Source organism: Strix aluco, chromosome 1, assembly GCF_031877795.1.
Source record: "Strix aluco isolate bStrAlu1 chromosome 1, bStrAlu1.hap1, whole genome shotgun sequence".
Taxonomy (NCBI): Eukaryota; Metazoa; Chordata; class Aves; order Strigiformes; family Strigidae; genus Strix; species Strix aluco.
The window spans coordinates 154,251,384-154,275,033 of NC_133931.1; the positions used below are offsets into that span (position 1 = coordinate 154,251,384).

The 23,650-nt window shown below is 36.2% G+C and overlaps 1 protein-coding gene across 8 annotated transcripts in view; it reads left to right on the plus strand.

Moving 5' to 3' along the window:
* BBS9 (Bardet-Biedl syndrome 9) overlaps positions 1-23,650 on the plus strand; it is a 323,390-nt gene that overhangs the window by 33,643 nt on the left and 266,097 nt on the right. For 7 of the 8 annotated variants that reach the window (XR_012625295.1, XR_012625297.1, XM_074841233.1 and 4 more), the window contains 4 exons: positions 10,326-10,500; positions 15,030-15,114; positions 16,853-17,036; positions 18,038-18,167. Coding sequence is in view for 6 of the 8 variants with exons in the window: in XM_074841233.1 (XP_074697334.1) it covers positions 10,326-10,500; positions 15,030-15,114; positions 16,853-17,036; positions 18,038-18,167 (574 nt within the window). In the remaining 2 variants the exon portion in view is untranslated. Of the gene's footprint in view, positions 1-9,329; positions 9,411-10,325; positions 10,501-15,029; positions 15,115-16,852; positions 17,037-18,037; positions 18,168-23,650 lie in introns of those variants that run through there. The other variant, XM_074841267.1, reaches the window with a different exon arrangement.

Sequence of the window (23,650 nt, forward strand, 5' to 3'; positions counted from 1 at the left end):
AGTGAGGTTGTAGCCCTATAACTGCACACAGACTTCCAGTTCCTCCTGTTTTTCCCCATACTGTTGTTACCCAGAAAGCGAATTCGTGCCCAGCATGCAATAAACCAATCTTAACATGCTCAGGAGAGATATTATATTTATTCAGGCCTGGGTGCTTGGTGGACTTTTCCACAAATCAAGCACACAAACAGCAGGTTTTCATGCTTCTTTTACACACAAAAATCAGAGGTGAGTAGTTTTGTGTAATGTGCCTATTGGATACTGATTGGTTAGTAATTAACATGCACTTATAATATGGGTTACCTAATGCTTCTACTACTATGCGTGCTCAGGGGAAGGGTCTTACCCTGGGCAGGGGTCTTCTTGACCTGTGGGTGTGTATTTTAGTATTATAATGAAGGTAGTTCACTTTCAGGACACTCAAAAGTTGGTTTCATTGCCAAGTTAATGGATCGATTAATCAATTAATTTGTCAGGTTGTCAACTCATTCTCAACACAATTCTATACATTGGCTTTATGGTCTCAGCTGAAACCTGGACATCCAGGACGTTCTAGTTATTTTGTAAGGTATGGAGAACAAAGCCTATTCTTTATAAATTTCAAGTTCTCACCTGACCCATCTTATGCTTATCCCCAGGTGTGCAATAACTATAGCTACTAGCATAATCGTTGACCATGGTTGTTAGTAAATATGAAGTATACTATATCAATTCCTCCCTTTGAGACTTATGGTGTTTTAAACAAGGTAAGTCTCACACCATTTCTTTATAGATTTTTGGCCTGCAAAGCAGCATACACTGAATCAAGCAACAAGTTATAATGATCATCATTAGTATAAGAAAGCGAGGACAAATAAATGTTTCAACTATTTGAGATCAGGAAGCCATGAGAGTAGCCAAGAGAAACCTAATCCTCGTTCTTTAAATTCAGATGCCAGGTCTTTCAGTGTTGAATTTTCCTTTGGACCAATTGGGAATTATCTGTTAAACTGAAACAACACATCCCTTTAAATTCCTCACAGTCATGATTGTGTCTAAGAAGTAGATAATTGATTGCTGCTCTGTTTTCCAGAGTAGCTTCCCTTATTTGTGCCATTTCAGTTCTGATAGCCGTGAGTGCCTGTGAGGTATAATTTATATCTTTAATTAGGGCAGAAGTAATCCTTTTTATTGAGTGGTAATTCATAGCCACTGCAACTCCAGGGGCAAGTATGGCTGTTCCTGACATTTCACTTGAGCTGTAGAGAGTGACTTGGGAGTCACAATCCTCAGGTATCTGATGTGTACTCTTAGCATGTTTATTATGTTCTAAATCTTCCTTATTCAATAACAGTGGAGCCATCCTTCCTATGCAACATGGTTCTGCAGTCACATTTGCTGGTATGTAGGTATATGCCAATTGTTCACATAGTAAAGACTAGCCTATGGGTAATCTAGTATGTGCCCAGGCATAGCTTAAATTTTGGGTGGTATTGCAGCTTAGAAGAGGCTTCAAAAGAGTCAGATTCTCTCATTTCGAACAGCAATTCACAAACTTAACACAGTGCATGGCAGGGAGTGCTCCTCGCACCTTCACTCTCAATGACCCTCTTTCTTGGATTTTGGTTGATTTACCCAGACTATATATGTTAAGATAACTCAACTTTGCACCAAAATTTTTAAATATTGTATAGTTTTTTTAACAATTCTAAAGGAGTTGGTGTCCCTATTAGACAAGAACTATACATTTCTCCTACTGAGTTTTCTGCAGATATACAGAAGGAAGATGTGCTGGTTACTTCTCTGGCTAAGAGTTCCCAAATATTTCGATCTCTATCTCATTCTGGCATCAAGGATTGAAGCTCAATACTATCTAATGAAAGCACTGATAGACTTAGTAAGACTTTGATCTCCATTCTGAACAATCTTAGCACAGGTTAAATTCTTTGTACAAGTAGGTTAATATGATTATTCCTATCTGCAATTATAAGGATAGAAAATATAAATATTCCTTGTTTACAATCTAGATGAACAAATGATTCTTAATTTCAAAGGTCACTTAGGTACTGATGTCCCCAGTCCAGTAGGTGTTTTCTTTATCCTAGTGTGATGAATCCAGGGTTCCACTCCTCTGAGTTTCATGGCAGTGTTTGTGGTTAGCAACACTTGATAGGGTCCTTTCCACTTTTCTTCAAGGGGATCATCCTTCCATGTCCATAGGTAGACCTGATTTCCAGGACAGAGACTGTACCAGGGAGTTGAGGGGTACAGGTACTCTTAAAAGTGCGTATTTGTGGATGGAACTCAATACCTTGTTCAAAGACAAGTTAACACCTTTTCCCCTACTATATGCATCTGTTCAGGCCTCCCTGTCAGATTGATGTTATAAGGTTTGCCATATAGAATTTCAAAAGGGCTTATCCCTTCTCTAGTCCTAGGAATCACTCTAATCCTCAAGAGGGTAAATGGCAAAGCTTCCACCCATTTTAATTTGGCTTCCTGGCATAATTTAGAAATTTGTTGGTTTAGTGTTTGTTTCATTCTTTGTACCTGTCCACTGGATTGTGGCCTCCAGAGGATGTGTAAATTCCACCTAATCCCTAGTATTTTGCTCATATTCCTAACAAACTCAGCTATGAAATGTGGACCTCTATCAGAGGACATTCCTAAAGGAACCCCAAACTTTGGAATAATTTCTTTTGGTAGGTGCTTTGTTACCTCTTTTGTTGGTTCAACATGGGAAAGCTTCAGGCCAACTGGAAAAGGTATCCGCCAATACCAATAAATATCAATATTGATTGCACCTTGGCAATTCTGAAAAATTTATTTGCCAGTACTCACCAGGAGTTAAGCTTTTTCTTACCTCTCCTGGAGGGGGTCATGCTTGTATCTTTGTATTGTTCCTAAGACAAATTTCACATTGGTTACTCACACTTCTAGCAATGAGCAACATTTTAACCCCTGTTGCATAACGTCTTACTGGTTCGACCATTGCTTCTGCTCCCATAGGGGGTCTCTTCATGGGTTTTAGTCATTAACTTTTTAATTTCAGGAGTCATCGTCCATGTGGGATAATCCACCACCCTCCATTGTCTTTTTTTGCCTTTTAGTAACTTAGCTAATTTATCTTCTAGTTCTTTATACTTCGGGGGTTCTACTTGCATTTCCCTTGGTGGAAATAGAATACAAATAATACTAAGTGCCACTCGTTTTGCAGCTTCATCTGCCCTCTCATTTCCTCAGATTACATCCGAATTTTCTTTCTAATGTACCACGGCAACTTCCTTTGGCTTCTGTACTGCTTCCAGCAAATTTAAAATCTCTGCTCCATGCTCTGTAGGTGTACCACTAGCAGATAAAAGGCCTCGTTAAGGCAATTTATTTCAGCATTTTGTGCAGAGATATTTGGAGGCAATGTTTTAACTTCTTGATCCTCAGTTAGTGTCACCACAGCATAGCCAGCCTTTCTTATTCCCTTCACAATGAAACTGCTTTTGTTGGTATATGTCAGTTCTTCATCTGGAGTTTGAAGGGGAACGTCTCTTGGGTCTGGTCTGCTGGCATACACCTGTTCAATGACTTGTAAACAATCATGGTTAGAGTATTGTATTCAGATTGACACTTTCATAAAAATCCATATTTAAGAAAATTATTCACTCTTGGCTCCAAGCCTTTCCTGGCTTCCATACTAATAGGATATTGTTTCTTTCTTACCGGCCAAACTCTTGGTTTTAATTCAACTTTTACTGGTTCCACATTCTTCCCTTTTCCAGATTTCTCAGATGCCCACAGAGAGGTAGTGACTGCATTCTTAATTTCCTCAGGAATGTTTCCAAGTTCTTCTTCTTTATTTTCCAATTCTGCTTGTGACAAATATATTTGTGCCTGCCAGGCATTAGTTTTGGGAAAATCAACTTGAATCTTTTTTTTTTTTTTTTTTTAAAAATGGGTTTGTGCTCCTAGATTACTTAATAAATTCCATCACAAGAGAGGTATTGGGCACTCTGGTACTTATAAAAACTCATGCATTACTGTTTTCCCTCCAATTTCACATTACAAGGGTTTTAAAAATGCTCTGACCTCTGTCTTGCCTGTGACTCCAACAATAGACATATTAAGTTTACTTGGAGGCCCCCTATAAGTATTTATGACTGGATATTTTGCTCCTGTATCTACTAGAAAATCAAAAGTTTTATTCCCCAGCTTTACTGGAACCAGGGGCTTGGCTGGGGAGTCCTCGGTTTTATTACTTAGATTCCGTTCCCATCATAAGGAAGTCAGCTTCAGGAGGTATTTCCCAGGTCTGACTGGCTCTTTTATTTTTTGGACACTCATTTTTCAGTGTCCTTGCTCCCTGCAAAAGGCATATAGATTAATTTCTAGGGGGACTGACTGTCTGATCATATTTCCACATCCTACTCCCCTACCTCTTTTTCCTTGTCCTATGAAAAATCCTCTACCTCAAGTTAAAACTTGGGCATTATCAAGGGTGGCTGCCAAAATTGCAGCTTTCTGTTTTCAGTCTTTTAATTTCTTCTTCTTTATAATCTTTTTTTTCTTTTCTTCTGGGGTTAACAAGCTATTTAATAAAACTTGCATGTCCTGCCAATCTGGATGATGATTTTCAATAATCATTCTAAAAGAATGATACTTTTTGTCTGGGTTTTCTCTATATGATCCAGCTGACTTCTTCCAGTTCATTAAATCAGAGTAGTAAATGGTACCTTGATGATACTTGATTTCCTCCTGGACCTACAGCCTGTTGAAGAGGAGCTAATAGTGTAAGGTTTTTTCATGCTTGAGTTCTCCCCGCTATAGGGCTAAACCCACCAGCTCCTCCAGCATTATTTTCCTCACTATCCAAAGCCACCAACATTTGTACATCCTCTTCTTCATCACTCAATTTTAAACACCTCATCCTAAAACTACATGCAGAACAACAACAGGACTCTGTATTTTTGTCTTCCATCATCGTCATTACATTAGGATCAGAATCCAAAAATCTACATTTCTTTCGAGTTTCATGATCATTTCTCAAAGTAAAGAATAAATCAACATAAGGTACCTCATCCCATTTGTCCTGTCGTTGACAAAACATTAATTGCGAGATAGTATTATATTTCAATGACCCTTTCTCGGTCCATTTTTTCTTATTTTCTAACTTATACAGTGGCCACCAGTTAGTACAATGTTCAATTGGCTGTTCCCTTGTTAACAGATCTCCTCCAAATTTTCCCAGTATTTTATAATACACCCAAGAGGAGAGCAAGGAGTCATTCTAGATGGCTGAACTCCAATATTTTTACCCAAAGAAAAGCATTCTGATCCACAACTTCATATATTCCAGTCATCACTGTCAATCGTGTATGAATTTACTTATTTTAGCAATCCACAATTTCATATACTCCAGTCATCACTGTCAAACATATATGAATTTACCTATTTTACTGATCCACAGTTTTCATGTATTCCAGCCATCACTGTCAAATGTATATCAATTTACCTATTTTACCAACAATCCCCCCTTAAGTGCATGCATAGCCTTGTATCAAACAATGTCTCTTTTATCAAGCATTGCACTGTTGTGTCGATTACCCACTCTGGTTGGGGAGAGTACTCACGGAATCCCTGATCAAAAGGTCGGTGCACGCTGGAGTCCAGAGATCAGGGTCTTCCTGCCGAGAGTAAGAAAGTCGATCAGGGCAAGGTGTTACAGCTGTCCTATCTGGGTTGCCAAAAACTATTACCCGAATAGTGGATTCATGCCCGGCATGCAATAAACCAATCTTAACACGCTCAGGAGAGATATTATATTTATTCAGGCCTGGGTGCTTGGTGGACTTTTCCACAAATCAAGCACACAAACAGCAGGTTTTCATGCTTCTTTTACACACAAAAATCAGAGGTGAGTAGTTTTCCGTAATGTGCCTATTGGATACTGATTGGTTAGTAATTAACATGCACTTATAATATGGGTTACCTAATGCTTCTACTACTACGCGTGCTCAGGGGAAGGGTCTTACCCTGGGCAGGGGTCTTCTTGACCTGTGGGTGTGTATTTTAGTATTATAATGAAGGTAGTTCACTTTCAGGACACTCAAAAGTTGGTTTCATTGCCAAGTTAATGGATCGATTAATCAATTAATTTGTCAGGTTGTCAACTCATTCTCAACACAATTCTATACATTGGCTTTATGGTCTCAGCTGAAACCTGGACATCCAGGACATTCTAGTTATTTTGTAAGGTATGGAGAACAAAGCCTATTCTTTATAAATTTCAAGTTCTCACCTGACCCATCTTATGCTTATCCCCAGGTGTGCAATAACTATAGCTACTAGCATAATCATTGACCATGGTTGTTAGTAAATATGAAGTATACTATATTAGTATGTGCATTACTGTAGAGACATTTCAAACGCACTGAAAAAGGCCATGAGAGCTTTCTCCATAAGGCTACTGATCCACAGGCTCTTCCCTAGTTGGATTCCTGTGCTTGAGGTGATTCCACTTCAGCCCTGTTTTGTTGATTGCCGTGTCCCTTTGGTTCACATCATCCTGGGGCCTTTTGCTTGCCTACCCCATCTACCACTCCCTCTCTTAATGTAAAATCTCTCCCTCCCCTGTCATTCCTACTTTAAAGTTGCTCTTACTGAGTTGGCAAGGCAGTTGGCAAAGATACTTTTGCTGGATTTAATCAGAGGATCCTGTCTCTTCCAAACAGCTGTCAGTCCTCAAAAAGGGTCACATGGTCATAAGAGAAAGCTCTGCCGTGGATACCTGCTGTGCAACCAATTGTTGGCCCACAGGATACATCCAGTCTTTCTCATGCCCTTCCCCTTCCTCTGCAGGCTCAAGGAGGAAAATCACTTGGGCCCTCATGCCCTTAACCATCACCCCCAGAGCTGTGTCACACTTGATACTTTCCAGGTCACCCCTGGCAGTTGCTAAGCTTGTATGGAGTTATTTATGTGGGGTGATGATTCACTCATCTGAAACTTTTTTAAAAAATTACAAATTCAGGATGGTGTCGTACTATGAGCTTAACAGCCATCAGATAAGTGCCAGATCTGGCTTGGGAGTGGGGAGGAACTATGTGACCTGAGCAAGAGCAGCTGGAGGTCTGGAGGAGCAGGACTGCTCCTACCAGCAGTAGCAAAGCATTAATTAGATTGGTTTCACTCATTTGTCTACTCACAGCCTTAGTGTGCTTCGACTGATACTCTTTGAACTTGTATAGTTGCTGCATTTCTTTATGAATACATTCTTTTTTTTAATTACACTAATAATAGTGTCAGCTGTTAGTGATGGAAAGCAGGACATTCAGAATTGTAGGAACCTTAATATTAAATAACTTTCAAATTCACATATGCATCTTGCTTTATTTTTTAATTGAAACATATAAGGTACTTATTTATAGATCACGCTCATTTCTGAATCATATGTTAGTAAAGTCATTGCAGTGTTCTTGGCTAGTACTTCAGAGACTCAGCATAAGCAGCAAACCAAATGTTCATTCTGACTGTGATCAGTAGTCGCTGTAACCTCTTGAATGGCACATCTTTCAGGTGCAGAATGTCAACTACAAGTTATGAATAAATCAAACAATTCTGAAATCTGTCCTATGAAGAATATTTTAAGAGGGTAAATGATTCTTAAAGACTTAATAAAGCTGCCTTATACAAATAATTTCAGAAGAAACCTACTAGATATGCACATTTAAGAGGTGTGTGTATATATGTGTATCTAATGTGTTTGCATACTGTAGAATATGTTTCTAATTTTATAAACAATAAATTCTAAGATTGAACAGCAAGCCCTAGACCCTGCTTTCTAATTTAAAAAGTCTGTGTAGAAAATCCTAGGAAAATCATAGCTCTAAACAATTGGTCTGTTTAGAAAATGCTTTTGGAGATCTATGTCAAACCCATAATTCTCTCAAAAATGATTGCATTTAGTCACAGAAAACATTTCTTCGTTGACTTTTGCTGTTAACAGAGGTAAAAAGTTTACATTTTCTAGAAGGGTGTATGGCTTTAATCTGCACGTAGAAGAGGAAACATTTTAAATGTTTCAAGTTTCCAGTGTAGTGGTACAAACTTCAGAATGTTATAGATTAAACTTTTGAGACTTAAATCATCAAATTGAAGTTGCTAGTGACAACTGGTCACTGGTTTAAGGAGCTGCTATAAAGATGATATATTTAAATTTTCTCACTTGCAGTAGTAGAAAAAACCCAAAGATATATTAGTTTGACTTCAGTATCAGGCAAAATCTCAGTCTGACTAATTTCGAACAGTACTTTAATGATTTCCACTCTGAATAGCTTTCGTATAACATGTATTATTAGTACAGATTCTGATATTTTTCAGTTTAGGAAGATGAGTTTTCACTGTTTCTCAGCTAAGTTTCTTTTTGAAGCCAGCCAGGATTCTTGATTAATGGAGTACTTCTCTCATGTTTAATATGGAATAAGGGATTTTCTAACATTGAATAAAATTATTTTCTATGTCTTAATTTATTAATTTGTAATTGGAAATGCTATTACTTCCTTGCTAAAGCAAAATTTAAGTATTTGATGTTGTCAGTTAATGTTATCCCTCCAAATACAGACAAAACCAACAAAACTCCACTAAATAAGAATGACCTTTAAGCTTTTCAGAAAAGGTCTACGTAGAACATAAGGGAAGAAACAGATGTTGTGATTACATGCTTGAAATGTCATCGGTGTTACTGAAATTACACTGCTGAAGTTGTTTTACAGCTCTATATAATCATTGGTGTGAAGGATTGAAGTATTTTAGCTTTTTCATAAGAGACTGAAAGATTCAACTTTGCCTCTACCCAACAAACAAAATGAATTACACTTTCAAAGGTCCTTCCTATCAAATGGTTGATATTTGCAACAGGTATAGAACAGATAGTAAATGATATGCAGAATCTGGAAAGAAGGATGGGAGAACTTGATTTTTAGAAAATCAGAAAATCTGAAAAAGGGATGAGGGAGGATAAGTGGAAAGGACTCAGCTGCTTTACCTTCCTTTCATTTTTTTCTGTTCTTACCCTAAGCTATGTTTTTATTGTATGTTTTAATCACAAGGACAAATAACATGATGTATTGCTGACCTATTACACTACTAATTTATTTTTAAGTAGTTAAAGTTTCTGTGAAGAATCATAGTGGAGATGAACAATGTTTTGCACTGTACTTTATATTTGTTCCTTTTTCAGATACTGAATATCTCTTTGACCTTTTTTACCTTTATCTAAGCGTAAGAATGAAGTTTTAGTCTATTTTTGTTTTGCTTCACTTTCCTGTGTTTGAAAACAGTTCTTAAAGGATTGAGGATGGATCTTAGTGAACAGACAATTTGTTTGGGTCCTCCATGCGTATAGAATAATTCCTGGGATGCAGTGGATTATTTTAATGGAGGTGAATAGACATTTTGAAATACAAATATTTCATGTTAAGTTTGCAAGATAGGGGTTTATCTCTGAATTCAGGAGAAATACTTCAGCTTCAGAAGGTGTTAGTCTTACTGGTATAGCTCTCTTTGAATGCATGCAAAATAATGTTTATTTGAATTGTTACTTTGCATATGAAATACAAGTTGCATAATCAGCTTCTGATCTCAGAAGTCTTCCAAATGAGACTTTGAATTTAGATTGGTGTACTTGAGGCATGACAGTCATGTCCTAAGGCTGGTGAATAATGGATGAGGCTTGAAGTCATTTACTCCAAGCTGAATTATTTTTTTTTTAGTCTTGTTTGTAACATGGAGTAGACCTGTTTTGTTTTTTAATTTCCTTGAAGACAGAAAATGCGAATGCAAATTGTGGAAAAATATTACCATTGTATTATTTTCACAACAATACATATTTGTAGGACTTTCTGTTATGTTGTTTAAGTAGACTTGAAAGAGTAGAATTGGTTATTTTTAAACCACAGTCATTTTGACTGCTTGTAAGGTATAGTGGCATTTAAGAACCAGAATAATTTGTGGTTTTGGGAGTATTGAAACACTTCTTTAAACTGAAATTGTAATAATTATATCTTTAGGAATGTTCATTTGAAATAAAATATCTAACTCTTTTTTTTGCTCTTAATATATTCTGAATGTTGTTCCCCCCAAAATCTAGTTTGTTTATTTTAGTAAGTAAGCTTTTATTGTGGTTGGAATATTTAGTGTTCTTCTTCATAGTAAACACTCATGTAAATTAAAATGAATCTTATTTTTGTTAGGATTACTTATGAGTACAATTTTAATTTACTAACAATTTTAGGATTAAAGCTACATAAATGACATTGCTTTGTTTTCTTTGTATATCTTTCTTTTGCCTTCCTTAGGTCGAGATTTGATATGCATACAGTCCATGGATGGGATGCTCATGTTGTTTGAACAGGAAAGCTATGCTTTTGGCCGTTTTTTACCTGGTTTTCTTCTGCCTGGTCCCTTGACTTACAGCTCTCGGACAGATTCTTTCATTACAGTGTCTTCTTGTCGACAGGTTGAGAGTTACAAGTATGTGTTCATGTTCAGTAATTACAGCATATTTTGGTGCTATGACTTCGTATGTAAACAAAAGTAATCATGTCTAATTTTTATTGCCTTTACCACTATTGTATCCCAAAGCAGGTGATAAGTAGTTGCAGGAAAGAAGGAAAATAAAATGTTGTATGTTGTTGTGTGATTACTGTCCCCATACAGTCATAGAAGAAAGCATACTGTGTGTGCTGGGACTTTATGGTCCTTATTTTATTTGTATAAATGCCTTGTTTACTACCTTATCAAGGCACATCATGTTGTCCTGCAAGTTCCAGGTTTTTCCCTGCTTTAGTTCAGTCTAATCTGTGCTTTCAGTGTTGTCTGCACTATACTGCTTGAGCAAGATGTTCTTTCCAGTTGTTTCAACAGGATTTTTATTTTGATGCAAATAGGTGTTAGTCTGATGAATCTGTTCAGTTTTCAGAAGAGATTGGAGACAGGGCTTTGGCTTTTGTGATCATAGAATCCTTCTGAAGGAATAAGGGCTGGTGGGGAGAGATGGAATCCACCTGACAAAGTGGCAGAGGAGGCTTCTTAACCGCCTTGACTGCTAGACTGAGGGATAGGTGCTAAATCCAGCAAGTAAGTGATGATATAGGGTATAAGGGTCAAGTGCACAAAGGGGGTTGCTTTCATAATACCTTAGATGAAGTGTGATGAGTGGGGGCCCATATTAAAGGCATATTTACAAACACCTACTGCCTTGGCAGCAAAGAGGAGGAACTAGAAGTTGTGTGTGCAATTAGACATGTGACAGGGTGGATTGCATGACTAAAGTGCTGTAATTGATGACTCTTCAGGAAGAAAAGACAGAGAAGGGGGGATTTGTGTTCACCATGGAGGAGCAGCTTGAATACATGGGGCTCTTTTATGGAACAACCGTGTTGTGAGTTTGTCAAGCATCCATCTGTTTAGAATCAGGTGGATGCTTGAGGAAGGGAATGCTGTGGTGGATGTCTGCTATGAAGCCTTTTTTAAACAAGAAGTTTCCCAATTGTAGGCCCTTGTTCTCATGGAGGACTAGTGTCTGCTGGGAGGGCAACATAACGGACTTAGCAATGTGTAAGGTTTCTAAGGTGCGTTAGGGAAAACTTTTTTGATGCAGGTGCTAGACAGCCTGGCTAGGGAAGATGGTGAAGATGCTTTGCTGAATCCACAACTCAGAAAGAAATGTTTAAAGAAGTAATAGTCAGCATCTGCTGTTGACTGTTGCAGATATTGGCTGCAGTGACCATGAGATGATACAGATTAAGATCCTGAGAGAAATGAGGAAGATAAGCAGTGGACCAAAGACTGTAGATTTCAAGAACAGACTTGGACTTGTTCAAGGAACTGATAGGCAGTATCCTGTGAGAGGCTGCCCTGAAGGGCCAAAGGGCTCAGGAGAGCTGGTGAATCTTCATGCATAACCTTCTCAAAGACCATGAACTATCCATTTAGATGTTAAAGAAAATAAGAAATAGCAGAAGGCAGCTTGAATGGACAGGTAGCTCCTGACTAAGTTCAAATGGAAAAAAGGAAATGTATGAGATGGAAGTTAATATGGACTACTAAGGAAGAATATAAACAACCTGTGGGCACGCAGGGGATTGGAACGAGAAGATATAAGCTTGGTTAAAACTTCTACTGGTAGAGGGTCTGAAGAACAAGGACTTCCACAGGTACGTCAGATGTAAAAAGGTAGATCCAGGAAATTGACCCACTACTGAACACATTAGGCAACTTTAACAAAGGTGTGAAAAGACCAAGGAATTTAACGCTTGCTTTGCCTCATCCTTTCTCCACCTAAACTGGCAAGGTCTGCTCTTAGGCTTTTTTTAATCTCTGTGCCTAGCAGTAAATTGGGGTGGTGTGGTGTTTTGGACAGAGCTACTACCCATGATAAAAAAAAGAACTAAAAAATGGAAGAAAAAGTGGCAGAGCTGTCAGGCTACAGGGTAGTAGTGGTCCACAGTTCTAACTAGCAGTCAAAGATGAGTGATGTTCCTCAGGAGCTGATACTGGAGCTGGTATTTCTTTAACATCTTCATCCTGGGCAACAGGACAGAATGCATGTCCTGAAATTCAAGGACAATGCCAAATTGTAGGAAGTGGCTAATATAAAGAGGGTAGGGCTGCCACTCAGAGGAATTTCATCAAGCTGGAGAAATGGTCTGACAGGTACCTTAAGAATTTTTTCAGAGGTAATCATATTAAAAAAAATAAGAACATGACTTTTTATGGATTATGCCTTGGGAATCTAATCCGGGGAATGCTTTGTCACACTATCCCGGTCTATCACCTGAATTTCTCAAGCAATGCTCTTACTCTGCTTAAGCTTGATCAGGTGGTTTTTAGATTCTGGATAACGCATGAGCAGATTATAGACATAGTGTATTTTTTTCTTAATACAGGAGAAGATGTATGTATTTCAAATAAAAGTAATTTAACAGAAAATGCATATTTTTCTGAAGAAATAGAATAGAATTTACTAACATTTGTAAGGAATAAAGAAATACTAATTTTCAAGAAAAGATCTCATGCATTTTCATTATGTTTAGATTCTTGACTTTTACAACAAATGTAGCTAAAATTTTTCTGCACTCTGTCACTGATTCACAAGTGTGCCGTCTTTATAGTAGGAAGGTGTAGTTTTAAAGGGATTCTTCACTTGGTTATTGGTCTTTAGTGCCAAGACACTGCGGTACTTATTCTAATGTCCTAATAGTTCAGACACACATTAGAGATTGAGTTAAGTAGTCTTCCTAAAGTGAAGGAAATAGATATGGTGAGGAGAGAAGAGGTTATTTTTATGGTATTAAACATGTTTTTTTCTTGTTACAGTAAATGAAAAATGCAGCAGTTCTGTCTAGTGTTTTTAGCAGAACAAGTTGCCAAACTTCAAATTATCCATCTTCCTGTAGCTCATACTGACCAATGCCTTCATTTGAAAACAGTATTTCCTGGGCTGATTCTGAATTCTTTCAAGATCTAAAAGCAAAATGCCTTGTATTGAAATGATTGTATACTTGATGCCATAGCTGAATTGAAAGTTTGTTTTGGTCATATGTGGCTTGATTTTTTTGTAATGAAAGACTTGTACGCAGGTAGTTGGTACTTAAACATCAATACATATTGCTGTTCAATGGGAGTTTGGTTTGAAAACTATGTGTTAGTCCCTGATTAGTTAATAAAATGATACTGTGGTAGCTAAGACTATCAATAAAATATGGTGAAGAGAGAAGATTTTATTAGATCAGAATCTGCAACTTCTCTTATAAATGTGTTAAACTGAAAAAGGAAAGTGAATTTGTTCATATAGAGGACACTTAAAGACATGATAATTGTACTAAAAGCAGATTATTTAGTATTTTTAACTAGGTCATAGGATTCATATTAAACAATTAAATTTCTTATTCCAAGTACACAGTTTACTTCTGCAAGTAAAATAATTTTAGAAACGAAAATTCTTCGGTAACGAGCACCACAATACATGCATCTGAAATGTGAAGCCTGCTGGTCTTATAGTTTTAAATCTGTAATTCTGACAATATACAAAAATCTGTACTTTTATGTGTTAGATTTGAATTGGAACATTCAGAATTGCATTGGTTTGAGCTTAGGAGCTGATGGCACTCCATGACTTCCAGAATGCTATCTTTTGGATAATTTTTTTGTGGTTTTTTGTTGTTTATTTCACTTTTGTAGGAAACTTCAGTATTTTATAGATTACCTAATGTGCATATATGGGAAGCAGAGTATTTCAGAGAGTTAGAACACCAACACAAATTCAGGAAAGAAATAGATGCAGAAGAGTTAATGAGGACACAGTTTGAACATTGAGGATTGCATAGGTGTAAATAATGACAGGTAGATGTGCTGAGATTTTATGGCAGTTTTGTTCTAATGTCTTCATTACCAGTTTTTCTTAGTATGGTTGGTTGGCAGTTACAAAATAGTAAAAAAACCACAAACCCACAAACCTCCCATCTTTGCTAGATGTGTCACCCACTGGTGCCAGTTTACTGTTATCTCTTGGATTGGAACCCCTTAAGTTTACTTAGTGGATGTGCTTGAGAGTGTAACTATTGGATATAGCACATTGTATTTCAGCATAGTTCAGGAGGTTCTTTTAAAGCTTAATAAGAGCAAAAAAGTTTTTATTTTTTGTTTGAATCCTAATTTCACAATTTGAAAATTGTTGTTTTCTTGCTTCTTTGTGGTCTAGATTTCTATCCTCTAATATATTTAGCTGTTGAATTTAACACCAGATAAAATCTGAATAGAAATGTTTGTTTTAATTTCTGCCTTTACACTTAGCTGTGTTATCCTACCATGATATTTATCTTAACATCTTTGCTGATGATAGATGTGTTGCACTAGGCTTTCTAACAATCCTTTTAGACCGTGCTTTTACTGTGTATGTATACTCATAATATGATAATTATATTTTATTTTTTACTTAATGTAAGGGTATTGACTACAAAGATATTTGATTTTTTACTTTTTTAAACTTCCTATAACAGATACCAAGTGCTGGCATTTGCGACAGATGCTGATGAAAGACAAGAAACAGAACAGCAAAAACTTAGTTCTGGAAAAAAACTTGCGGTAAAACCTGTTTATTTTACATAACCCGTATGGTACATTGCATACATGTTGAAAAGACCAATGCTAAGTAACGAATGGAAACATTGTCTGCTGACAAAGGACCCAATCCAATTGCCATTAAAGGAAATGGAAAGACTCCAGTAGATTTCTATTAAGATTTCTTTGGGCCTCAGTTGTTTAAGGTTGGGCCTTAAAGCTCACCGTTGTTCTAAGGAGGAAAAAAAAAAAAAGAGAACTGTGTACTGGAAATAACTGTTTCTAAGGCAGTCTTTGTAATACAGGACCTAAACTGTAGTAAAAGAGATATACAGGTATACCTAAAATATTTCTCATGTTTTTAATTTAAGTCTATTTGTGACTTTGTATTGGATTTATTTACAAAATTAACCTCATTCTACTTGGGGAATCCTTTGTACTTAGAGAAAAATCAGCAGTGAAAAATGTTTCCATAAATAGTCAGTATCCTGGACTCTTTGTCCAAAACCTGTGGTTTCAATGGTCTTCAGGAGGTCCCCGTGACTAAGTTGTTTAATATTTGATCTGTCTCCTATTACGAGGAATAGCATTTAATTCTCTGTGGTCCTGCAGTAGAATTGCTTGTCTGCTAAATGTACTGCGTAAAATGCTAGATTCAGCATATTTCAGGTATGACAGTAAAATATTGGGAGAGCATCTTCCTTCCAGTGGCTAATCGTAGAATTTTTTCAAACTGTAAGTCAGTCAGAATCCTACATCTTGAATTAGGAGAAGACACGGTTTTTAAATAAGAAATTTGGAAGCTTCATCAGATATGCTGCAAATTAAATACGTTTTTTAAATCTAAAATGAGAAGCGTACATGGGGACAAATATATTAAGCCTGGCTTTTTTTTCCCTTTGACTGTTAAGGTGGCACTTCCAGCTTCACATATCAGATATGCTGGTATATTTACTCACACATTCTATGCTCTTTAAGCAAAATGATTGATACTGTTCATATAGAAAGTGCTGACAGTTGAACTTTGATACTTTTTTACTTCAGAAATTCTGAATTTCTATTTAAGCAGCTTGGCAGCAGTCAAAAGCAATTTTTGCATGTGTGAATTAGTTGAAATTTCTCAGAGGAGCTGAGTAATACTGTTTAAAGATGTAAGGATATAGGCAAGGCAGGATTTGTAAGTAGTTGCTTATTATATCAGTGTATGTAGTTGGAAAAGTAGACAAGCTATGATACACACAAACATTCCTCAGATTAAATGGTGAATATTAGTGACTGCAAGCATGAATATTGGCTTATATGTCTAAAACTTCATCTGTATTTCCATTTACATGTAGTGGTAGAAGAAGTTACCACCTTTTGCTCTCTAACCTTGCCCTTAATATCTAAGGACATGTACGGAGGCAGATTTAAATGATTCTAATACTCTGTTCTTGGATTTAATAGTTAAAGTATAAAGCATTGTCATTTTGAATCGGATGTGTATTTTAAAATTTAAATATACTTAAGTGAACTACATATAGCCATCGATTCATGACTATTTCAAAAAGTGGATGCTTTTGCTGCTCTACTCACAGTAAGAAAAGTTACCAACTGCCTTCAAAATAAGAGGATAACTCTCCTTCAAAAAAGACCTTGATTTTGCTTTTCTATCTATGCTGATGATATTCCTGTACCTTGATGAGTTCTGAGCCTTCTGTTAAGTTTTGTCTTTAAAATGCAGCTTTCAACTGATCTCTGGAGCATGTTTTTTCTTTTGAAGGTGGATTGGGTTTTAAACATCGGAGAGCAAGCACTGGATATATACGTTGTCTCCTTTAATCAGGCAGTTTCTTCTGTTTTTGTGCTTGGTGAGAGAAACTTCTTTTGCCTTAAGGATAATGGGCAAATTCGATTCATGAAAAAACTTGATTACAGTCCGAGTTGCTTCATTCCTTATTGTTCAGGTTTGTAAAAGGAAAACTCAACATTACTTTTACAGCTAAGATTTTTTTTTTTTTCAGTGAATAAATATATTTTTCTGAATAAGCTGTTGATTTGTAAAAAATCTGGAATTGAGCTCTCTTTTTGGATGAATCGGGTTTATTTTAAAATGTTATTTAGTGTGAAGTGTCAAAATTTTTAGAATCTAAATAGATATTTTCTTATCACCAAATTGAGGTACTTGTCTAGTGTGTGAGTAAGTTTGCCCAGGCTACCAAAGCAACAAACATGGAAGAATCAGAGATTTTGGAAGAGTAAACTAGTGTTTGAGGAACTTCTGTCATTTACTGATAGTTAAAAAAAATAAAGTTTACTGTTAGGAGATGAGACTAACTTATTATATTGTGTGGAAGCAACTTGCTTGGATGCCACTATAGAACTACAGATTCTTAATGTCTATTCTATATTAATGTTTCAAAATCTATCTGATATATTTTTGACACCGTGTCTTATTTTAGACTTAAAATATGATTTTAGACTTTATAAATACGATCTTAATGATCTTCACATTTTATACTTCTGATTTAAATTGTACTATAAATAAGCCCTATAAATGCACACATTTTTAACTAGTATTCACAAGTCAATGAATTAATGAAGAGTATAAGTAGCTGATATTTAACCAATGTGTATTTTGTCATACCTATCCTGGCATGCCAACATGGCAGTTATGAGTCTTTGTTTGTCGTGTTTTAAATTACCAAACATGGCTGCCTAGAACCTTGGAAAGTTGTGGCATGTGTTGTGTAGTATGCAGTTGAAGTTTGTGTCCATAATTAATTACATATGTCCTTGATTATTGTTAATGTAACTTTCTTAACTTTTGACAATATATATTATATTCATTTATAACAAGTAATGGCTTAAAAGGAAAAGAAAAAGTAGTGTAATGATATAAGCCTCAAAGAAAAGTACTGGCTTTTGAAAATCTTTCATCCTAAAACTATTTTTATATCTTTAACAGTGAAAGAAGGAACAATAAACACTCTAATTGGAAACCATAGTAAAATGTTGAATGTTTATCAAGATGTTACCCTGAAATGGGCCACTCAACTTCCCCACATTCCTGTATCAGTAAAAGTAGCAAATTTACAGTAAGTAACTTGTTGAAGTTTACTTTTTTCAGGTTAATTTCCAGTTGTGAAATTTGGTTTTAGATCCTAACACTTCTGAGGTATGTAACAAATAAAGTGACTTGTAAAAGGAAAAATCAAAGTGTTTTTTCTTTGCTTTGTAAAATATTTGTTTCATTAATGGGCATACTGTTAATTCGAGAAAAATATTAGAATTGCTGTACTGTGCTTTAGATTTTATGTTTTTCTTGGGTGAAGGTAGAACCTGGGGTCTCATGCCTCCAGTGGAGTAGTTTCTTCTTTAAAAGAATGAAAAGTGAAGCTTTGCAATATGGTAAGATCCTTCTCTGAGACAGGATAATAGGAAATCTCACTGAAAATCTGTTATTCATTAAGCATTTAAGAGCATATGAATTCCAGAGATGATTTGTTGGAACAGATTATTAAACTCCAATGTTAAACTGTGGAAATTTAGGAACTGTTTGAATTGCTGAGTATTGCACTGCAACGGACCAAAACTTTTTGTAATATGCATAAGACAGGTCAGGATAAAACTGGTTGGGCAGGGGATCAAGTTGTGCTGAGTCTGTCACTGAAATAAGCAAACTACAGAAAAGAAAAAACAGGTAGTGTTTTTTACAGTCCAGTTTATGCCTATACTGTGTACCACCAGAGCTGTGGTGGGTGCTGGGTGCCCAGTGCCTGTGACCATACGGGATGCAGTAGAAGTGTCTTTGTCAGATTACTTGTGATCCCCAGCAGGTTTGTGGCTGCTGTGCCAACATGCACTGGATTGTTGAATATTTGATCATAAGTTGTGCATTTTATCTCATAACAAATGAAAATGCAGCATCTGACTAACTAGCTTAACTGACTTGTGCAGAGTAATCTAAGGGATGTTTGTGTTTTGTTTGGTACTAATGGTTGCCTAATGATTTTTAAATAATTTATAATTTAATTTTTTTTTTTTAGACTTTGTAGAGAGTCATGCTGGCTTTCATCCAACAAGTCTTACAATTAAAATATAATGAATAGTCTCAGTGGGCCAGTTAGTATAAACCAAAAGTTAATTATGCATGATATGACAGTACAGCTTTTGATGTTTGGAAGAAAACATTTGTGTCAGAAAAAATTTGAAAAAGGCCTTGATTTTTACAACAGCAGATTGTACTAACATTTGTATGTACATTTATTTGTTTGGAAACTCATGTTATTGAACCATCACTTTCAAGAATGCCTCTAAGAAGTTTATGCAGATGCTGCCGATTCTGCGTGTGTGAACTTTAACACTCAATAGTTTGATCTTAGTGAGAATTTTGAGAGCCAGACCATTTTGCTAATTAGATTCAGAATTCTCACAGACCTACTAATGCTAGGGTTTGGTTTGGAGTTTTATTCTGTAGAGGGTGGAGAGACAGCAATCTAGTTATGCAAACCTTTTTATACAGGTACTGATAAATGAAGGAACATCTGTGTGTCTAGAGCCAATGGCCTGAAAGGCGGGGAGAAGTCTAGGGCATACGTGTTTCAGAACTATGCTTCTGTCTTTCTATTTAAAAATATGTGGTATTCTTGTACTTCCTTCTGACATTAAAAATAAAGATGAGCTAAACAGCAAAAACTGTAGTAAAGCTTACAGAGGTAGTAATTTGGCTTAAATAAAACATGGTTTTTTTTAAAAAAATAATTTGAAAGGAAATTCTTTGCGAGTCAGTGTGATAATGATTTTCTAATACTCCACTCAAGAGAGGTCTCAGTCTCAGTTGGGGCCTCTGGGCACTACTGTAACATAAATAACATTAAGTACTTTAATAAACATAGAGTTGTTAATCCTGGACTGCTGAGAGATTGAAGTGCTTTAAATATGACGTATGTCAATTAATTACTTTCACATCCTTTCCACTTCTATTGCAATAATACGTGCAAAGTAAATGGAGCATTCTGAAAGCTGTTGTCTCTACAGATCATGTATGTTCATCTGTATTTTCTTGTTGGCATAATGTCTATTAGTTCTAATGTATTACTTTGGCTTGCTGGATAAGAAAAGCATTATTAGAAGTGATTTTATTTAAATCCCTTGGGGCAGGGGCAGTGATTGCCTCATAAAGGTAGTCATATACTTTATCCTGTAATCTTGATAGTCTACTTCTAAGATCAACTGTTCAACTGCTTTGGAGAATTCCACTTAAGTAACTTGTGCTTCTAGTGTGTGCCCCTCCATATTCTTTATTAATTGATTTTTTTCTCTTACAATTGTGTGAAATGCAGTATTTCCTTACTGCATTACCAGTATGTACACAGTGATAATAATGCACTACAATTTTTGGGATTAAATTCCAGCATAAACTGCTCTATTTGCATCACATTGTCAGAAATGTGCTAGGAAGAATAGAATCAAAGCTAAGTGGTTACTTACAACATTTTTGGTGAGGTGTTTCTGCGCTCTAGAAGTGATATATTTTTAAGCTGTTGAACTAGCCTTTTTTGCCTTCTGTGAAAACCTGAACGTTCTCTGTCAGGAAATGGAAAATTTCCTATAAAATATTGTGATCAGAAACTTGAACTACAGGCAAAAATTTGAGGGTTTATCTTATTCTGGATTTTACCTATAGATCTCTATAACTATGATCACTGAACTGAAAGTCCCATTCTAATCATTGTTATAGAAGTTTGTCCCTTGTTTTGTTAGTTTATATTCTGGTTCTGTTAATGTTTAGTAGTTACTAACTGTTTATGATATTGTTTTAATGTCAAGAGCGCTCCTACATCCTTAACACTGCCTGGATTGCTTCAGAGGTATAACCACTTACATAGACAATTTGGACTAATTTAAACTGCTTAGGACTTTGTCTCAGCATATATTCATCTTGGACAGTTACATTTTTTCATGCCCTGTGTTGTCAACCTTAAATTTATGGTTGTGCAAAAGCATTCTAACTGAAGCTGAAGCTCTTGAAGAAAATGGTTTAGCTGTTCTGCCTGAATTGATTAAAAAACCCCAAACAAACCCAGAAGAACCAGCAAAAACCCCCTTCTAAAATGATTTGAAGATGAACTGTCCATATGCTGCAGTTAGAACAGCTGAAATCTGGGAAGTTACACAATGGAATTAAAAGAATTCCTACTTCCCTCAAATTTTCAGTGTTCAAATGGTAATTGTGAGCATCAGTGTTTGCTTGGTATCCACCATGATTATATAAATATCTTCTTAGCATTGACTTCAAAGTCTATTCCCTTTTTTCTTGCCCTTTAGTTTCCATTTTTCTGTTTCAGCAGCGATCTCTTTTCTAAGACCTTTCTTGTACCTCCACATCTCCTTTGCAAAAAGGAAATTTCATGAGCAGTATCTCTTATGTTTATAGATTATCACTTCTATGAATTTGTCACTTTTTGATGCTTCTTGATGTGTTAGATTTCTCCTCCCCCCCCCCTCCCCCCCTTCAGGTAATTGTGTGGGGAGCAAACCTATAGGAATATGGTTCCTACACAGAGTTCCTGTTAGCCAAAACGTCTCATATGAAGTTGGCAGGGATTTGAGCCTGTAAAGGCAAGTGACTTAACCCACCTTTGTGGTGAAGGAGTATTATGTTTGTCTGAATCATCTGAAATAACTTGTTCAGAAAGTAGCAGAAAGTCACTTTTTAAGGGCCTATCACAAGTCATATTTGTTTTTCTGTGCCTGAATTATCCTGTCTCCATATGCTTGACCATAAAAGGTCCTTGGAGTAGATTAAAATACTTAGACAACTACTTTTCTATTTATTTGACACTAACTCACTTGGCAAAGCTGTTCCTAAGACTACCATGTTTTAATGGCTGATTGATTGCACTAAGTATTACTCTGACCTGGCTGGCCTGAAACTAGAATATTATGTTAAGGTGCATTCACTCTGAAGCAAAATAGCTCGTGTTGCTAGCCTCAGGGATGTTTCCATCACAAACATCTGAAATGCCACTGTGGGTTGAGTTAAAACCATATAGATAGAGCATTATAGCTTGGATGTAGTCTCGGGAAAGGGATTTCTGTTTTCATCACTTCCAAGTTACAGAGCTGTTTTTGCAATAGGAAAGTATGAAGCCTTTAAATCGGGGACTTTTTTTCTTCTGAACATTTTTAAAGTTCACTAGTCTTAATTTTACTACTTGGTCTTGTTTGCATGCAGCCTTCAAGTTATATCTGATAAGCCCGTGAATGCTAAAATGTAGTCTGACTTTTTTCTTTTAAACTGAAATAGACTACAAACTTCCTCAAATACCTCTTTTTTTCAAGTCAGTATTTCATGATGTCCCTAACTTTGGTTCTTTGTGCTTTCAGCTGTCCATCAAAAAATGAAGTCTGATGGTATCTATATGGCAAAAAAATACTGCTTTCCTGTGGAATTGTATCAGCAGGCACAGTTCTAACAGTAAACCAGCCTTCTCTCAGGGTTTAGGGGATGTGTTGTAGGAAAGGTATTTCTTCCCTCTATTTAATCTACTGGGGACTCTTAGTACTTTAGGCACCAGCTCATCAGTGAACTTCATGTTTAAATGAAGGATATTTTCACCTTCAGCCACATTGGAATTTGATTAGAAATACCCAAAAGAGAAAACTTTAGAGCCACCTGTAATGCTTGTCTATAGGTAATTGGATGCTTTGCATTTGTGGTACCTCTTGCTTTTAGGAGTTACATCTGGGAATTAGAATATGGGGACCAACTTTCTTTTGTGAGCATTTATATGTACTAATATCTGTGAGCAGAAAGACTGTTCTTCATGGAAGAAACACTCTTGAAGCAAATAACCCACAAAATGATGTGTATGCCTTGTAAAATGTAAAGTACATTTTATTACAAGGGGTTGACAGGTATGGACAAGTTGGTGAAAGTTACTAGAATGTTTGCTTTCACTTTCATTTATTTGACAGATAAATATCATTTTACTTGGTAACGGAACAGCATGTTTTCTGAAGAGGAAATATAAAGCAGTCTGGAAGGGGTTTTTTATGCAGAAGTAAGTTATCACCTTTAAAGAATAAGAACTTTGAGTTTCTTAAAATATTAGTTTTCCAGAACCCAACTTTTTAGCTTGAGTTCAGCTAGTAAATAGATTTTCATTATTTGAGATGGGGAAAAAAAAATACTTCTTTTTTAAACAAAAGTAGCTGTTGAAAAGCCAGGAAATAAAAGTAGATTTTATATGTTCAAGATGGCAAGCAGGGCTACTCAGTAAGCTTTATCCACACTTCACGTCTTTATGAACTTCAATTCTGCCTAGGTTTATACTGAGGAATGATCCCATAAAAATATCACAGGGTTCCAGGTCTTCACCACTGATTCTGTTTTGCTCAGTTTGCAGTCAAAAAGTGCTTTTTTTTTTTCCTGCAAATTGCTAGCACTACAACTGACTGTGGTATTTGAAATTTACTTATGTAATTTTTTTCTTATTGCTTCTTCAAGTATGATCACTGCAGGCTTGACTATAGGGGTCATGCCTGAACTCCTAATGTCAGTGTTGTGAACCAC